The sequence below is a fragment of the Phocoena phocoena genome, chromosome 6, assembly GCF_963924675.1.
Source record: "Phocoena phocoena chromosome 6, mPhoPho1.1, whole genome shotgun sequence".
NCBI classification, from domain to species: Eukaryota; Metazoa; Chordata; class Mammalia; order Artiodactyla; family Phocoenidae; genus Phocoena; species Phocoena phocoena.
This window is the reverse complement of record NC_089224.1, coordinates 15,280,125-15,297,300: the sequence shown is the minus strand read 5'-3', so window position 1 is coordinate 15,297,300 and position 17,176 is coordinate 15,280,125. Positions and strand designations below refer to the sequence as shown.

Sequence of the window (17,176 nt, the reverse complement as noted above, 5' to 3'; positions counted from 1 at the left end):
ATCACTGCTGGACTGCTCAGAGGAGGGGCCGCCCAGGGCAAGTTGGCCCCAGATGGGCAGAAGCAGGGTCCTGTCCCTGCTGGTCCAGCAGCCCTGGAAGTTTCTGCTTTGTCTCAGAGTGAATGGGATATGAACAAAGAGGAAGGAAAAACCCTACAGATGCTGCTGATATCTTTCCTTAATCAAAAATTGCTACTGGTAGTAATTCTACTGTACCTGTGGGTGCAATGACACAGAATCTTTGAAAAAAAAAAAGGACTATCTTGGGAGTTCCTTGGCGGTCCAGTAGTTAGGACTCGGTGCTTTCACTGCCGTGGCCCAGGTTCAATCCCTGGTTAGGGAACTAAGATCCCACAAGCCACGCGGAGAGGCCCCCCCGTCACCCAATTTTATTTTTTTGAAAAAAGGACTGTCTTGGAAAATTCAGGATGTGTGCTCAACCTAGCTACAGACAGAGCACAGGACTACATAGGAGGACTGTTAATAATTCCAAGAGCCATTGCCCCATCCCACTCCCTGGAAGGGCCCTGCACTTGAGGACACAGCCTCCAGCTTCTTTCCCATGACACTCCCACGTCAGACTGGAGAATGCACTCGGTCGCAGGGCTGGGGGGCGGTTACAGCTTGCTATGACACCCCTACCATCGGGTGAGCAAATACACCCAGGGGATGTCAGCTGCACAAGAAGTGGTCAGATCTCACTGGACTGGAACATCTTCTAGCTCCCAGATTTCCATGACCACAAGCTTCTCCCAGGAACAGATGTACTGAGCTCTTAATATAGAGCGAAGCACCCTCGGCAGACACAGAGCTGCTCCTTCCTCCCCAGACAGCCCCACTGCCCTCTTACATCAGCTCACAGGAACTTGCCCGTGATCCTCCACAGGCTTCCACCACCAGAGCCCACCCCGCCCCCATGATTCACTCCCACAGGCCCCCCGGGATGCAGAGATACGGGGATGCAGATATGAGGCGCTGGGGAGGATGCGTGGACAGCCCGCTCCAGGCCTGCTGATTGGTGGGCGACTGGAGTTACAGGACAGCCATTGGCCAAGCGGGAAGCCTACTTAAGAAAGAGGTATCTAGCCCGATGGCCGGGTGGCTAGAAGAACACTGAGCTGAACCGATTCAACTGAAAAATGAGAAGTCCTCCTGGCTCTCCCCCAGCCAAGGAGGAAGCCAGACTTCGTAGGGATTCTGCCTGCTATGTGATTATGTCTATTCCAATTGTGCATTTTGGACCTAGGGAAACAACCACCGGATGGGTTCAGGGGCCCACTGGGCTCACTATGAGTGGACCTGAGGCCAAACTCCACTGATCACCCGACGTCCATACTCTGACTGTGGGCCCCAAGGATGTTTGGGCCCCTGGAATCAGTGTCAGTTCAGAGCCCGTGTCCAGTGGTTCCTGAAGGTTCTGATTATTTCCTTGTGCCCAACATACAGTGATCTCCTTTGGAGAAGGCTGGGCCAATGATTAACAGTATACATTTTTGGCAGCATGCCACAGTCCTTCTTCAAGGGGACCTGGCCTCCTCTTCATTCAAGGGCTTCTGGGTCTGTAAACTGGCTCAAGTCTGGCTCAAGCAGGCCGGGCCTGCTTTTATGATTCAGGTTAGAGTTTTGTTCTCTTGACCTAGAACTCTTCTGCTTTGACACTTCAAGAATTGAGTAGGGACTTCCCTAGCGTTCTAGTGGTTAGGACTCCGTGCTCTCACTGCCGAGGGCCAGGATTCAATCCCTGGCAGGGGAACTAAAATTCCACAAGACTCACGGTGTGCCCCCTGCCCAAAAAATGGAATTGAGGAAGCTTCCTGTTTCACTTCTAGGAACACCACGATCCAGCCAACTAGATCAACTGGTCAATACCACAGGTCTGCAGGAGTCAGAGAATTCTGATCTGCTGGTCCTTCAGCAGCCATGCCCATCTTGCTTTTGGCGTTGAATGCTGTCACTTGGTCCCTGCCGCCCCTGATCCAATTACCCCCATTGCATTTAGGTTTCCCAACCTGCGGTGACTGCAGCTCCCACCCTGAGGTCTGGCTTACAGAGAAGAGCAATCAGGGAGCTCTTAAGAATGCCAGGGCTCCCCTCACAAACTTATTCCTCACGGTCATGGTGAGAAGTCTGTGTTCTGGACTCTCTGGGAGAGTAGGTCTTAGATGACAAATCCACTCCAACATTCTAGTCTCCCCAAGCCTCTGAACCCCTTTCTCTACATGAAACCAAAGTGGATCCGGCATTTCATTTTTTTTTTTTTTTTTTTGCGGTATGCAGGCCTCTCACTGTTGTGGTCTCTCCCATTGAGGAGCACAGGCTCCGGACGCGCAGGCTCAGCGGCCATGGCTCACGGGCCCAGCCGCTCCGCGGCATGTGGGGTCTTCCCAGACCGGGGCACGAACCCGCGTCCCCTGCATCGGCAGGCGGGCTCTCAACCACTGCGCCACCAGGGAAGCCCCCGGCATTTCGATAATTTGCTGTGGAAGGCCTCCATTTGGTCCCTGTTTCAGCCAACTCACCAAAGTCTTAGAGCTCTTCCTAACTCGCAAGATGCAACATTAGATGTAGAATCTCTGCTCAGTAAGCTCGTATCAATAAATCAATATCAATATTGCGATCCTGCTTTAAGAAAATGACTACAAAATGTTCCTGGCCCTGGGGATGGGGCCCTGAAGCTTCAGCTTTATCAATTTTGAGGTGTATGCACAGCTTCCCAGTCCAGCATAGGAGTCAGCCCATGGCAGAGCAGCCCTTGGTGAGAGCCCCAGACTTCACTCTGGGGAGAGCCTGTGAGTGCAGAGGCCTCTGGGGGACCTGCAGGCAACCCCACTGGACTCTTCTGACTTGGCCGGGGGTGTCGAGGCTGGATGGCCAGCAGAGGTTCTGATGAAGAGCTGCAGTCCCGGCCTTGGGGATAATTCTAAGGCCACCAGACCTGCAGGTTAGCAGAGGAAGGCAGGGTGGAGAGGCCATAGATGCTGCCCAGGTGAATTTCCAAGGCTGCAAAGTCCCTTAGGGGCCTGGTGGGTGCCTGGAGATTACTAACCCCACTCCAGATAGAATTACTTTGAAAACAATTTCCTTCCTGGGGTGAAGGGCCTCCCTGGGAGACCACATGACCTGCCTTGGGGGTGTGGTCAGCAACAGCAGCGACAGACAGGCTGCTGCAGGAAAGGTGAAAGGGAGGTGGGGAAAGATGCTACCAGAAGGCCCAGATGCAGGGACCATGCAGGGTGTGGCCCCTACTCTGGCTCCCAGGCCTCTGTTGTCCTCAGTCTCTGAGCAGGGCTCACAGATACCCGTCTCCAGGCCAGTGATGCCCCAGTTCTCAGACTTACCAGCCAGCCGGTGGTGGCGACCTGTACAGTGTGGCCAGGCCCCGCCTCTAGGGTGGAGCAAAGCAGAAGCAGGTGTGAGGGTGGAGGCAGCAGTGTGGAGAGCTCTCCCTGGAGCAGACCTGCCCGGGCTGCCCTGCATCTCTGGCAGGAGTGGCTTTGCGACCCCCGACTCCACTGCCCTTCAGGCCTGGGTCTCCTCCCGTGCAGCCTGAGGGCTTGGGCCGGGTGACCTCTGAGGACCCCACATGCCCTGGGAGGCACCGCTTTTCGCTAACAGCTTCCTCCCACCAGCTACCGTCTCAATCCCTAACAGCACCACCGAAGCACGGAAACTCTCCCCAACACGCTTTTCTCTTTTGGGGCCCAAATGTCAGCTGCGTCCCAGGGACTAACATACCACGTAAGATATCTACAAGCTGAGACGGAGAACGTTTTAGCCTTGCCGCCCTCCCAGCCCCCAGCCCCGCCCCTCTATATGAGAGGGCTGGACCAGGAGCTAGTTTCCAGTGTCTGCTAATCATCTCCCATCTCGGCTGAGAGTACAGCTCACCTCCCACCACCTTGGATGCCTCCCAGACTTAGCAGCCTTTTTCCTGCCTGCATGTGAAAAAGCAAAGCCACAGACACACAGCAGGAGGAACAGGGAGGGGGTTTTCAAACCCAGCTCGTGAGAGGATCCTGTGAGGCCCAGCTGCCAAAACAGACCTGGGATCTGAGATCCTTCCTCAAAAGCCAGAAAAGGACTCCGGTCCATCCGCAGTTCAGGAGGTAGCTTTCAAATGCCCTCTGAACAAGCCACGTGCTGCCTGGCCTCAGGCACCCCATCCTGCTCCGGGCAGGGCTCATGGCAGCCTTCCGGCTCCCGGGACTGGACTCAGACCTATGACAGGCTAGGCGGTCTGATGGGTCCAGCAGGTAGGAGGCCTGTCAGGGGAGGGGATTTGCTTTTCTTGGCTCCAATGGGAAGGAAAAGCTGAGAAGGTGTCTCCAGGGAAGGAGCTGGCCAGCTGGAGGGACTTCTCCAAACTGTTTAGAAGATGGGGACCACCCTGCATGCCCCCATCCCACCCTGTGCAAACAGGAAGGTCTGGGCCATGTCTGAGGGCTGCCGGGCAGCTTGCCTCCAAGCACTCACCCTACTGGTGGACCGGGGGCTCCGACCGGAGGCGGCCAGGATGAGCCCAGGGAGGGACGCAGCCTACACTGACCCTAGGGATCTGGAAGAAGAGCTGGGGCTGGGACCCCTGTCTCCTGGCTTGGAAGCCACCTCTCTCCTTGGCTTGAAAGGAAAAAGGTAGTGAGTCTACACTCGAGGAGTGTGGACCCTGTCGCTGGAGACCTGGGTTTGGATCCTGGATCTGCCACTTCCTAGGTTTTTTTTTTTTTTTTTTTTTTTTGGCCACGCCGCACAGCATGTGGGATCTTAGTTCCCGGACCAGGGATCGAATCCGTGCCCCCTGCAGTGGAAGCGCAGAGTCTTAACCATGGACCGCCAGGGAAGTTCCAGCCACTTCCGAGATTTATCACCCCTCTCTGACTTCATTCCCTTGACTCTGAAATAGATCCCTGCCTCCTAGTGTTGTGAAGCTTAAGAGACTAAAAACAGAGCTGCCTGGCATGTAGTAAGCACTCAGTAAAGCCGATTATTATCCTTATTAGAGGAACTAGGAAGACCCCACGACCAGCCAGTACACCAGCCTGTCCTGAGCTGAAAACCCCTCCCTGGACACCCCCTCGGGCAAATTACTCCAAGTCTCCTTATGAGCCACTCTTTTTCCCCCTGGGAGATATTAACTTTGGAAATCCTAACAGCATTGCAAGATTTACTGGGGATGGATAGAACCGAATCAAATCGATCGGTTTCTCAATGTCCTAACAGTTGCTGCAAGGCCCAGATTGCTCAGAATAATCACCGGCTGGGGAGACAGCAGCGGCCCAGGCCACTGCAGAGCTAACTCTACAACAAGGCAGGGCCAGAGCCCAGCCGGCTGCACTCCCCACAGCCTCCTTACTTGTACACTTTGGCGTTGTAGCTCTTCTCCCCGGGGAAGCCAAACATGCCGCAGACCACGCGGGAGTTCTTGGCCGTCCAGTGCCTGTCGCAGATCTGCTTCCATGTCTTGCCCTCCTTCACCTCCACGTAGCCCTCCGTCACCGGGGTGCGCCTGCGGTAGGCGGAGAGGATGGCTCGGATCCGGATGTCCTCCACCTGGATGTTCATGTTCTGGGAGGGAGGAGGCGTGGAAGGAGAGGGGTTACTTTCCTGGTCTGGCCGTGGAGAGGTGACGGCAGACTGGGCGCTCTGCTGGCCCCTCTGCCTCTCCCCTCGGGCCCTCGGGGGTCCCTGGGCGCTCTCCGCGAGCAAACAGCACGCGGGCGTGGGAGACAGTCTGGCCGAGGGGACTGGAGGAGGGGAGCAGGTGTGACCTGGGCAATCAGAGACCCCAACGCTCCTCCTCTGTCTTATCAAAGACAGCAGAGGGCAGCAGCCTCCTGCAGGGGTCTCAAAACGAGAGCAGAAGAGAGACCGTGTTCCTTGAATTTCATGCTCTATAGTAAAAATAACTTGGATGCTTGCATTGTACTCCAAAACATATGTGTGCATGCGTGGGAGTGAGTGTGTGTTTCTCCCCGCTAATCCTTCAGTAAAACTGAAGTTTCAGGCAGATGACACTCAGACACTCTGAGGCTGGTGGGGCCATCTTGCACACTACCTCATAGCCCCCAGGTTGGCAGTCTTTAGGGCAAAAATCCCAGGAGAGAAGGGGAGGGTGGCTACGGGTCGAGGGTGGGCTCCCCTCCCCAACCCCTGACACTGAGCTGCAGTGTCCCTGCCCCAAGCCTACACCCGAGCCCCAGGGATTTGGTTGGATAGGGGGCCCCGAGAAGCCAGGGTGGGTGGAGGAACACGGGCCTACCTGGGATTTCCAGTGATACCTCTTTTATGTTTTTCCAAGGCTCACGCAATCTGCCCCCAAACACTATGGGATCTCCAGAATCTCTCACTTCCAGCCCCTCTTCTTTCTGCCCCAATAGAATGAGGTCGTTACAGCTACTGTCATCCCCATTTTCCAGATAAGAAAACTGGCTGACTCCAGGGATCTCCCCAAGACCACGTAGAGGCAGGGAGCACCTGAGGTACAGCGTGAGATGCTCTGTGAGCTGGGCCAGGTGCAGCTGGGCAGGGGTGCTGGCAGAGAGGAACCCGGCGACCCGAGTGCCCAAAGCCCCGCCCGTCCAGCCAGGATGCAAATGAACCACGAGTTTGAACAGGACCATTATTTGGGTGCCCAGGGATTCAGGTCTCCTTGCCACTGGCTTCAGGGTGCAAAACCAGGCCCTGCTTCCCCAGTCCTGCGAGGCAGCTGAAAGTATGTGGGCCAGGAGTGGTGGCATTTGGCCCCGGTTCCTTTCCATGCAGAGCGGAAGGAAAGCCGCCAGTGGCAGGATTATGTTTGCCTGCCTGCATCCTGGATCCTTTACAGCCCCCATTCAGGCCACAGGACCCGTGCCACCAAGACACATGGATGGGGGTGAGCAAGAAAGGGCCTGAGGTCTACACTGGCCCGTGGGCCAGCTCCCTCCTCTGTCCTCCCACCTCGGGAGGCCAGGCTGGAATTCCAGCATGTAAGGAACACGTGACGCCCAGAAGGAAAGTTACCGCCGTGGCATCAGCCCTGCGGCTTCACGGGGCAAGCAGGCTAGGCTGACTTTATTAAATTCACAGATCCTCCCCCGCGCCCCTGCCTTCCTCCACTTCCCCCCACCCCTGGCCTCTCTCCCCGCCACGGCCCCACCCCCGTAGAGCATCAGCGCAGCCTCACTAAGGGGAGATATGGAGTGTGAACCCAGAGGGAGGAAGCCCTGGGGGCGGGTTGGGGGGGGACGGGTGGCGCTCAGCAGACCCTTGTCTTGATTCAGGTCAGCATCCCCTCAGCAGAAGTATGACTGGTGGGGAAGCCCGGTGGGCTCTCAGGTGTGGGAAATGAGGCTCAAAGAAGAGAAAGCGCTAGAACTGATGTCACTGTCCTTGTTCTCCCACTGACTCACTGCACGTGTGAGTGTGTGTGTCTGAGTGTCACGAGTATGTCTGTGTGTGTGTGTCTCTGCACGTGTCTGTGTGTCTATGTGTCTCTGTGGGAGTGCACTGCTCGTGTGTGTCCGTGTGCAGGATGATGTGCAAGTGGCAGGGCTGTGTGTCTGTGCGTTGTGTGGAGTGTATGTCTGTGCACCTATGTGGTGGAGGAGGATGCAGAGAGCTTTCCTCCAAAGCCCTGGGAGAGCGGTCAGGCAAGCGTCACATTTGCCATTCCTTCTCCTCTTCTCCCTCCACAGAACCAATTCCTTCCCATCCTCTTGGGCTCAAATCCACCTCATTCATTCGCTCGTTCCAGAAAATACGGTCTCTCACCTCCACGGGCCCTGCCAGCCTCCTCCTTACACCCCGATCCTGGGGCCCTCTGCTCTGAATCGTAACGACTGTGAGGGCTCTCATTTATCAAATACGAGCCAATTACACGTCAGACCCCGCACTCAGAACTTTACATTCATTCCCTTCCTCAATTCCCATGGCAACCGGTGAGAGGGCCAATGGTATGCCCGTGCTACAGGTGAAAAACGAGGAAACTTGGTGAGGTTTTGCACCTTCTCCAAGTTCACAGAGCCAAGAAGTAGATAAACAAGGATGAAAACCAAATTCTGACTCCAAGCCCGTGCCCCAGGCTAATAACCCCGGGCCTCTGTACGGTCCTCACCCTCCCGCCCTCGCCCCATCCCTTGCCCAGTATTGAGTTGATCCACACGGGGCAGGGCCTGGGGCTCAGCCTTCTGGGGTGGTCCCTTTGGGCTCTGCCCATTCAAAGTCCATACGTGAAGTCCACCCTGCGACCTGCCCGGAGGAGCCGTGAGTCAGGCCAGAGTGTACGTGAGGGGAGAGAGCCACCTCCCAGCTGCCCTTGGACTCAGGCCAGGGGGTGGCAGGGAAACCCTCCATGGCACACATTCAGGGGTTGCTGCTGGCTAAGAAGCTCACTTGGACTGCTCAGAGACCTCTGTGTAGGAAAACACACACGTATACACAGAACGGCCCTCCTGACCTCACTGCTGTGGAATCCCTTCCATAACCGCAAGTCTTAGGACTTTTTTTTCCCCAGAAGTTCAACTTCAAAAGAGAAGTGAAGATTTGAAACACTAAAACATATACACATTTTTCTTTTCTAACAAAAGTCTCTCTACACTTGTGAGTTTTACATTAAGCCCAATAGCCCAGAAGCCAGGAATGCACCTGGCACTTTTTAAAATTCAGATGAAAGTCTGAATGCTGGTCCTCTTGCCTGAGGCAATAGTTCACTGGGCTCTCCAAAAGGCTTCCCTCCAAGGAATTCACAGAACCTTCTTGGCTGTCCTACGCAAAACTCATCATATCCCCCGGGAGTGATTACCACCGGCTTCCAAAGGGGAAAATGAAGGTGCCTTGAGGCCATGCCCTGCCCTGCCTTAACTAGTGGGGTGGTGGAAAGAAGGGCTAGTGAAGAAGCACCAGGGCTGGTCTCCCAGTCTTGTGCTTGAATGGCATTTCACATTTGCCGCATCTGTGAATGAACTGCAAATTCCACAATGTGACAACCTGGGGCTGTCGCCAATGAGGAAAAATCACCAGTTTTGAAAGTCTAGTTGGAGATTGCATCAGAGAAAGATACAGGGGGAGGCGAGGCAAGCAACCCAGCCTCTAAGAACGCACTTCACAATTTCTCTGAAAGTCAGCACGAAGCTCGTGGCCTCCCGGGGAGGGCACATTTGCAAGGGCCAGACCTTAGCCCAACTCTCCCCCTTCCTTTCCTCTAGAAGTCATAATTTAATTACATAATTAATTACAGAATTTATCAGCTCAGGCCTTCCCACCTGAGAAGTCATCCTTGGAGTGGTGCCAGGTGGGAGCACCACGATGGAGATATACTAGTCCGCCGTCATCCCAACTAGAACACGTGACTGGCTAGCGTTGCACAATTGCTGCTCACTTAGCAAGCTCCTTCCCTCTACAGCTAACAGGTTCCTGCATCTTGCTCTCAAAGCCTTTAGCTCGCTTTATTTGGCTATTTTTAAAAACTGGCCTTCCAGATAGAGATCCGTTTTCCCAGGTGCCATCTTGGCACCTTCCCCAGCACCTCAAACCAAACGCACCCAGGATGCCCTCGGTCTTTCCTTCCTGCAGGCTGGAAGGTGACGCCCTTGCAGCCCTCAAGCCTCGCGTGCCTGCTCCCTCTCTCTTCCTCACTCTTATGGCCCATTCTGCCCCAGAAGTGCTTCTCCTACCCTTCAGTCACCTTCTCATTTCCACTTCTACTGTCCAGGCAGGTACGTAGTGGAAGTAAGAGAAGAGCGTCACAATTCTGTCATTTCACGGGACCCTGTATGTCTCCCCGGCGGTCCGGATGAATGGCTGACCCAGTCCATCTCACACGCGGCTGGCATATCCATCCAGCTGACCGCTGTGCGTTTGTGGGTTTGGCTCAAAACCTCCCCGTGGCTCTCTCCCAGGGCTTATGCTCCTAGTCAAGAGCCTTCCTGATGGGACCCACCTCATCCCCTCCGTGCCCTTTCTCCAGTCTCAAGGTGCCAGGCTGACATCACTTTTTTAACCCCAGCATCAAGCCGCTCCCCGCAATCCTTTTTTCCTTCCTCTCTACCGACCAGAATCCTGCTGACCTTCAGGAACAGTCTTGTTCATTCAGCCGTTTGAAAAATACCTGTCGAGGGCTGTGATGTCCCAGGACGTCCCTCCCCCAAATATCTCATCCACATAGATTCGACTCCTTTATTCCTCTAGCATCTGCTTTCTGGGTCCCTCAATTCATTCTTGGCCTATGCTGACTACCTTGTACTATCTATCTTTTCATTTTGCCACCTCATCGGACTGTGAGTCTCTCAAGGACAGAACTGTGCTTTATCCATTCTCGTATTCCCCACAGCAACGAGTGCCAGACACGAGACATCGTGGGTCCTCACATATTCTTGGAACAAACTAATAATCATTTTAAAAAATCCAGTTACAGGAATTCAGCTTAACTAGAAACGTTGGGCTCTCCAGCCAAAAATGTAAGAAAGACTCCCTTTATTCTTGGTTTAGTGCAAAATAAACAGAGAGGCTTGCCTTTTTTCACAGCATAAGCACTCCTCGTGTGATTTACCGATGGACAAGGAGATTGTCTGCGCTTTATCCATGCGACCTCCTGTCATCTGAGCTGTTTAGCACCCTCCCCTTTCCCCTTGAAATCTGAGGCTAATGAATAGTTATAAACTGAATTACAAGCTGATCTGACCCTCAGGACACATTTAGATGGTTTGGCTATGTGGGTATCACAGTACGAGACATGTTGTACTGGAAGAAGCTGGCTACATTGTAATTATCCCCTTTTGATGATCAAATCGGAAATTCACAGCCTAAGAAACCGCTAGCCAGTGATTCCTACCGGCTACAGAGATGAAAGGGAAGTGGGAAGGCAGTGCAGCGATCTCTGCTGCTCAGCTCTTTGTGATGGAGACCAGTCTGGGCGGAGGGGGTCGGGGTGGGAATGGCTTGAGAACTGAGGTCAGGCTGAGGCACCAGAGGAAAAAGCCGGCAGTCAGTCTGGACCCTCCTCCTACAAACCAAGAGCTTTGCAACGCTGCTGGAGAATCAAATGCTCTGTGTTTCATTTTCCAACCTGAAAGCAGTGGGGTGGGTAACAGAGGCTGCTTCTTTGGAGAACAGTCAAGACCTGCTGTCTGCAGGAAGCTGGAAGGACACCTGCGCCAGCAACCAGTCCCTCTGGCCCATCAGGGGTGATGAGGCCACAAAGCAGGCAATGTCCGTGGGCCTGGCCAAACGGTCCACCACGCTCCCAGGTAGGGGACCTGACCTGTTGCTTCTCCTCCCAGGCACCATCACCAGGGTGACAAAGTAATGACTTGGGAAATCGTCTTTCTCCACGATGGCACAGCAAATTTGGGGAGGGCAAGACTGTCCTTTCAGTTCATTGATCCCTTGATTCCCAGGGCCCAGCATAGAGTCTGGTGCCCGATGAAAATGAATGAACGAACAGACATGGCATCCAGCCGCCTTAGCAACAGCCTCACGGGGATGGGGCCGGGGGGAGTCGTTGTCGCTGACCCCTCCAGCATGGCTGAGGTGACTCGAATGAACCACCTGGGCCCTTTGCCACCACCCAGTCACATCAGGAGCCCCACCCTACAGAACAGATCTGCCCAACCAGGGCAGAGAGAGGCTTTCTTCAGCCCAGTTCAAGCCCCTACTTCTTCCATAGAGCCTCCCTCTCACTGATCTCAAGCCATTTATTTATTTCTTCTATAACCTCTCCCTTTCCAAACTGCCACAGAATTTGCCATCCAATCCACACTGTTCAATGTTGGAGTACATACTGCCATTTATTTATTTCTTCTATAACAAATTATAAGGCTACTTATTCGTTGATTTCACCTAATGAGTGAGTATAACATTACTTATTTCTTTCAACTCGCAAACAATTATAATATTTATAATTTTCAGAGGGTTGTGTGTACAGCACGCCGGCCAGGGACAGGGTTCCTAGATCTGCCAGGATATGCACAATTTCAAATATCCTGTTCTGTTAGCTGCATAAATGCCCTTTTGCTTTTCAGATGCAGTGACCTATTTTTCGTTGGGAAAACAGGTCACCCTAGAACTACTTCTCTTGTTCCCCTTGTGGTTGGCGGCTGGTGAGCCCAGACCACATAGAGGCTCTCGATAAATAGAATCATGGAATGTTAGCACCGGACAGGATCTAATACCTCTTCTTGCCCAAGCTCTCTGTAGGCTGGGAGAGAAAACCCAGGAGAGCTACATGTGATGGCCCAGCTTGACAGTTCGGCAAGTCGGGGGATTGAGACGCTGTGGGCTCCCATCGTGGCCCTTTACTCCCTTGCTGAAGGGTCCGACACAAACTGCCCACTTGCTACCATCTCTCCTCCTGCCACAGAGGGAAGCCGGCCAGCTACCCTCTGGCCTTCGGGGGAAGCAGGGCTATATTTAGCTTGGAGGGACCGCTGCCTTCTGAACACAGAGATGAAAACAGACCCCCTTTCTTTAAACCACCCAGTGTAACCTGCTGCACGTACTCTTGGGGGTGTGTGTGTGTGTGGAGAAACTCCTGGCTGGGAAGTGTTTGGACCTTTCTAGAGTTAATTACTCCCTTTCAGGCTCCACGCCTCCACCCCTAAGAGCCCCCCCTAAGGCTGCTGCTGAGGGGGAAACCTTGAAGCATTTGGCAGCTAACTGTGACTAATAAAAACCTGCACTTCTGGAATTTAAAAAATTCACAACAGCCTCCATCCCTGTGGTTAAGAGAAGAAAGAGCCTTTTCAGGTCTCAGCGTCCCTCCAGAAGGAGGTGAGAGAGCAGAGGGGAGCGGTACCGGATTCTCCCCACCTTTGGAAGTGAATGCCCTTCTCCTGGCTCCATCCTCATCCTCTCACTCCTGGCCCCTCCAGACTGCCTGGGCTGCTGGCTGTCACAAAGGAGAAATTGGGGCTCCGGGGCCACTCAGGGGATAGGCCACCCCTAAATCTCACAGCCGGGGCATTTCCAATCAATTCTGGGAACGTTAACTGCTTTTGCAAAAGAGCCTTTAAAACAATGGGCAGAGAAGAAGGTGGGGTGAGAAGGTGAGGAAAGGAAAAACCCGTTATGTTCCCTGACCTAACAGTCCACGGGCCTCAGCCACGAGCCTTTCTGTGAGCACATGACTTAGCAATGTGCAAAAGAGCCGGTGCAGAGAGGGCTGTTCACAAGGGCATCTGGATTTGTAATCTCTCCTTATCTAATGCTTTTTCCAACTTGTCCACCGCCGCAGACAGGAAACAAAGCCTCTTGATTTAAGAGCCTCTGAACTCTAGGGAGTTTCGGTTGGAGCTCTGTTTTCCAGGTTTAAAAAAGATATATTCACTTGAAACTAACAGTATTTTACATTTTATTATTTGCTCCTGTTTCCCTCTTTTGAAGAAGGTTTTGAGAATTGGCCCAAGACTCATTTTCCTGCGGAAAATGCTGTTTTACAGTGAGGTGCCCAGAGACCCAAGAAGGGTCAGTCCCTCTGGACATACAGCTACAAGTCTCAGGCTCCAAGGGGACCCGAACTCAGGGGTCCTGCCTTCCACTCTGGGGTCTAAAACTTAGACCACAGAAAAGGGGAGAAAGGAGACCCTGCTCGGTTAATTTTCTGGATGAAATGAACCCAGGTTGGTGAATCAGTGGTAAGGAGAATCTCTTGTAACACTTTATAGTCTGCAAAGCACTTTTCCAGAAATCATCTGATTTCCCCCCTTACAGAATGAGTGTGTGCCGTGCCATTCTGATGGAGAAACCGCTGCCACTCTGGATTACAGACTATCATAGCTGGAAGGGATTGAATTCAACCCACTCATCCGAAAGAAAAGAGTGGACTCGCTCTGTGCTCTGGCCAACAGGGAGCTCAGGGGCCAGATCTGTGAACTCTCCTTGGGTGGGGTCATTCATCTGAAGAAAAGGCACTTTTTCCCTCCTCTAGAAGGGAATTTATGAAGTGTCGAGGGGCCCCTGAGGATGCCCCAAGCAGATGTAGGAATCCACGGAAGCAGAGTTAGCTCATGGAGTGAAATTCCATCATTCAGGCCCCAGGGTTTAGTGACTCATGCCTCTGGCAGCCCGGAGTGGGATGAACTTGGTCTAGACGGATACAGTTTTCTTCCACTCTCTGCTTGGGGAATTCCAGTGTGCTCCGGAGAAGGAACAAGCCTGTGAGGGTCATCTATAATGGTCTGTGATCTGTTCCCAGTCTCCAGGCGTCAACGAGGGTGCATAGTATAGAACCCGGCTTCACCCTTTCAAAATAAGGGTGAGAAGAGATGGGGTGTCTTTGTGACCTTCACTAGCCTAACTGTTTATATCTGGGGTCACAAGACACAGAGAAGGTATTACCTGACACTTCACTCTTGGCTGCTTTTAAATGTATGGGCCCCCAACCAGGGGAAGTTGAGAGGAGTGGGGCTTTAATTTTCACTTTGATGTGGAAGAGTGCAGGTGAGAAGTGTCTGCTTTCAAGGCCAAAGTCATGACGGGCCAGAGAAGCGGTAGAGAGAGATCCAGAGCACACACACTAGCTGGCATCCCTTCTCTGTGTGTGTGTGTGTTTGTGTGTGTGTAAGATGCATGACGCCAATTCACACAATGGTGGGCACTGCCGATAGCCAGCTAGTGTGCACCCCCTGTGGGGGCTGGGTGCGTTTTCATAGATGCAGAGAAACGAGGGATCTTAGAACTCGGTAATCACCTCGTCCTGTGTCCTTCCCATGTAGGGATCTGGCTGTGATATTCCTGGCAGGAGGCCATCCAGTTCCTGCTTGAGCTACTCCAGTGACAAGGAGCTCACCTCTAACAGGTAAGCCCCATGCCCTGTGTTGTGGAGTCTTCAGACTGTGTTGAAATGTGCAGCCCCATCACTCAGCCTTAAAGAGTTTTCACACGGAGCTGAAATCTACATCCCAATCCCTCCCCATCCATCTTAGTTCTGGAAGTTAGCATTAGTCACACTCTTCTCCATGGTGGCACTTCAACAGTTGAAGAGGACGGACATGTCTCCCCCCACCCCCATATCTCTTTTTCTTCCTTATTTCTTCATATGATGTAGTTTCCAGACCTGTCTCCACTCGGCTTGTCCCTCCTCCGGGAGACACAGTTAAGAGGTGACCCCAGAACTGCACTTAGTTCTTGGTCCAAAAAGCAAGGAGTTTAGGGAAATAAGTCTTCCCCCAGTGTATCAGTTTACATTCACTTTTCTAGCAGCCATACCATACCTTTGGCTTGTACTGAGCTTTTCGGCAACCAGTTCCCTGCAGGGATCTTTTAAATATAATCGGTGCTTTCAGTCACTTTCCCTGGCTTTTACTCTTTAGCTATTCCCTGCTCCCGCCCCCCGCCCCCCATGAACCTTGATATAGGACCTTATATTCATCCCTAACATGTTCCAGTTTGGGTCTATTATTTCAACCTCCTGAGGTTTTTCTGAATCTCACTCCATGATGTTTTATCCCAGCAATCCCTCCTAGTTTTTGTGTCTCCTATAAATATTATCAGTATACATTTTAATCTCCACGCAAATTTCTGATACATGGTGGAAAGACAGAGAGGAGCCCTGGGCTACACCAGTAGAGACCATCCACTGTGTTCACGCTAATTAATCAGCAGTTCTGGGTAACATGAGTCACGACTCCCCCCCTAGCTGCATGTCCACCAAACCTACATGTCTTCCTCTGGTCCACGCACATCTAACAGGGGACATTTCTCTAGCCAAGACGAGTGATTGCATGGCTTAAGCTACTGACACAGCTATTACACGAGGTATTTCGGAGAAGCTTCTCACATCCCACAAATATTCCTGGTAGGTGGTCTGGGTGGCTCCCTACCCATCGGGCCAACCCTGCCCGTACGCATGAGCTTGAGCCACGAAGTCCTGGATGGAAGAATCTTCTGGTAACTCTTCAAGGTTCTCATCAGACACCCTGAGATCTAGGCCTGTTGATGACCTGCTTTTAGCAGGTACCAAAGGGCAGAGATTACAGGGAACTACTCATCAACTGAAAATTTCCACAGCATCCCTGCTAGACAGGAACGCTTCTAGTCTGGTCCATGGTAACCAGTCTGATTCGTATGACAGCAAGAGGGAGGCCTTCTAGGAAAATACAAAGCTTAGAGGCTGCAGAAGTTATCCAGCCCTTTAAACCAGACTCCCCTCAGCTAGCCCTCTCTGGGCTACTGTAAACTCATTTAGGACCTAGGCTCCTTGCCTTGGAATGATTTTCCAACTTTCCCCAAGACATGCATCTTGTCTTCTTGTGTTATAAGGGCTAGAGGACAAGGGTCATGCTTACTTTCCCTGGTGGTGTCCCAGACCATGATGTGTGTACAGCAGGCCTCCAACAAATGTAGGTAGATACTAAGCTTTCCTATCACAGAATCTCAGCCCTTCCAGAATAAGAAAGCTCTCACCAACATATATTTTCCCGGTCATTTCTCAGCCTATTCCACCCAATTAAGGTTCTGCTTTCTCTATGACCCATCTTATTTCCCCTTTAAATGCTAAGCCGTAGAACTGGCCCATAGCGCTATTCCATAAACATTTCTCTGTTGAAGTGCCCTTCACAGAGTCCTTTGCCAGAACCATTATTATTTTTTTTCTAGTGACAGATGAGCCTTCTCATTTTCCCAATCCAAAACCCACAGACCTTTTGGCCCACTCTCCTTTGATTCAAGCTATCAGTGGCTTTCTTATGCCCAGAAGCCTGGATCTTTGCTTGACAATCCGTGTGGATTATCCTGAGGTTGTAGGATGAGCAAAAGCCCGTTAACAATGTCACACATTTGGCCTTGAATCAAGGCCAGCAGTTTGCTGAAGCTGTTGGTTTCAGGCAGGAGCCTAAAGAAGTCTCTTTCTATGGTCTGCTGGCCGTTCAGAACTTCGGAAATGTCATGGTCGATTCATTAGAAAGAAACATCTCAGTCATTGGTGACAGATACGGGCTAATATTTATTTGTAGTTGATTAACACTGGGATACCAAAATTTAGAGATCCCTGATTAAACTTGTTCAGTAGAATTATAATACTGTTAGATCCAATTACTACTAAAAAATTTCTATGGACCGCCCCCGCCCACCGCCAAAAAAACCCCTCAAAGATGTCACACGTAAGTTCACTGTCCTATTAGGCAAGGCAATACTATGAAGGAATGATTTGCTTCTACGCATTTCTCATCACTGTTTAATTTGATATTTTATCCTAGGATATTCT

General features: G+C 52.2%; 1 protein-coding gene and 1 non-coding gene across 3 annotated transcripts in view; one reads left to right on the top strand and one right to left on the bottom strand.

Moving 5' to 3' along the window:
* The window catches only part of LOXL2 (lysyl oxidase like 2), a 102,222-nt gene that overhangs the window by 45,466 nt on the left and 39,580 nt on the right, over positions 1-17,176 (bottom strand). For both annotated transcript variants that reach the window (XM_065879607.1, XM_065879608.1), the window contains one exon: positions 5,351-5,562. In XM_065879607.1, coding sequence (XP_065735679.1) covers positions 5,351-5,562 — 212 coding nt within the window. The remainder of the gene's footprint in view (positions 1-5,350; positions 5,563-17,176) is intronic.
* LOC136125219 (small nucleolar RNA SNORA2/SNORA34 family) lies at positions 16,750-16,885 on the top strand. Its single transcript, XR_010655988.1, has one exon. It is a non-coding gene; the product is annotated as a small nucleolar RNA SNORA2/SNORA34 family (small nucleolar RNA).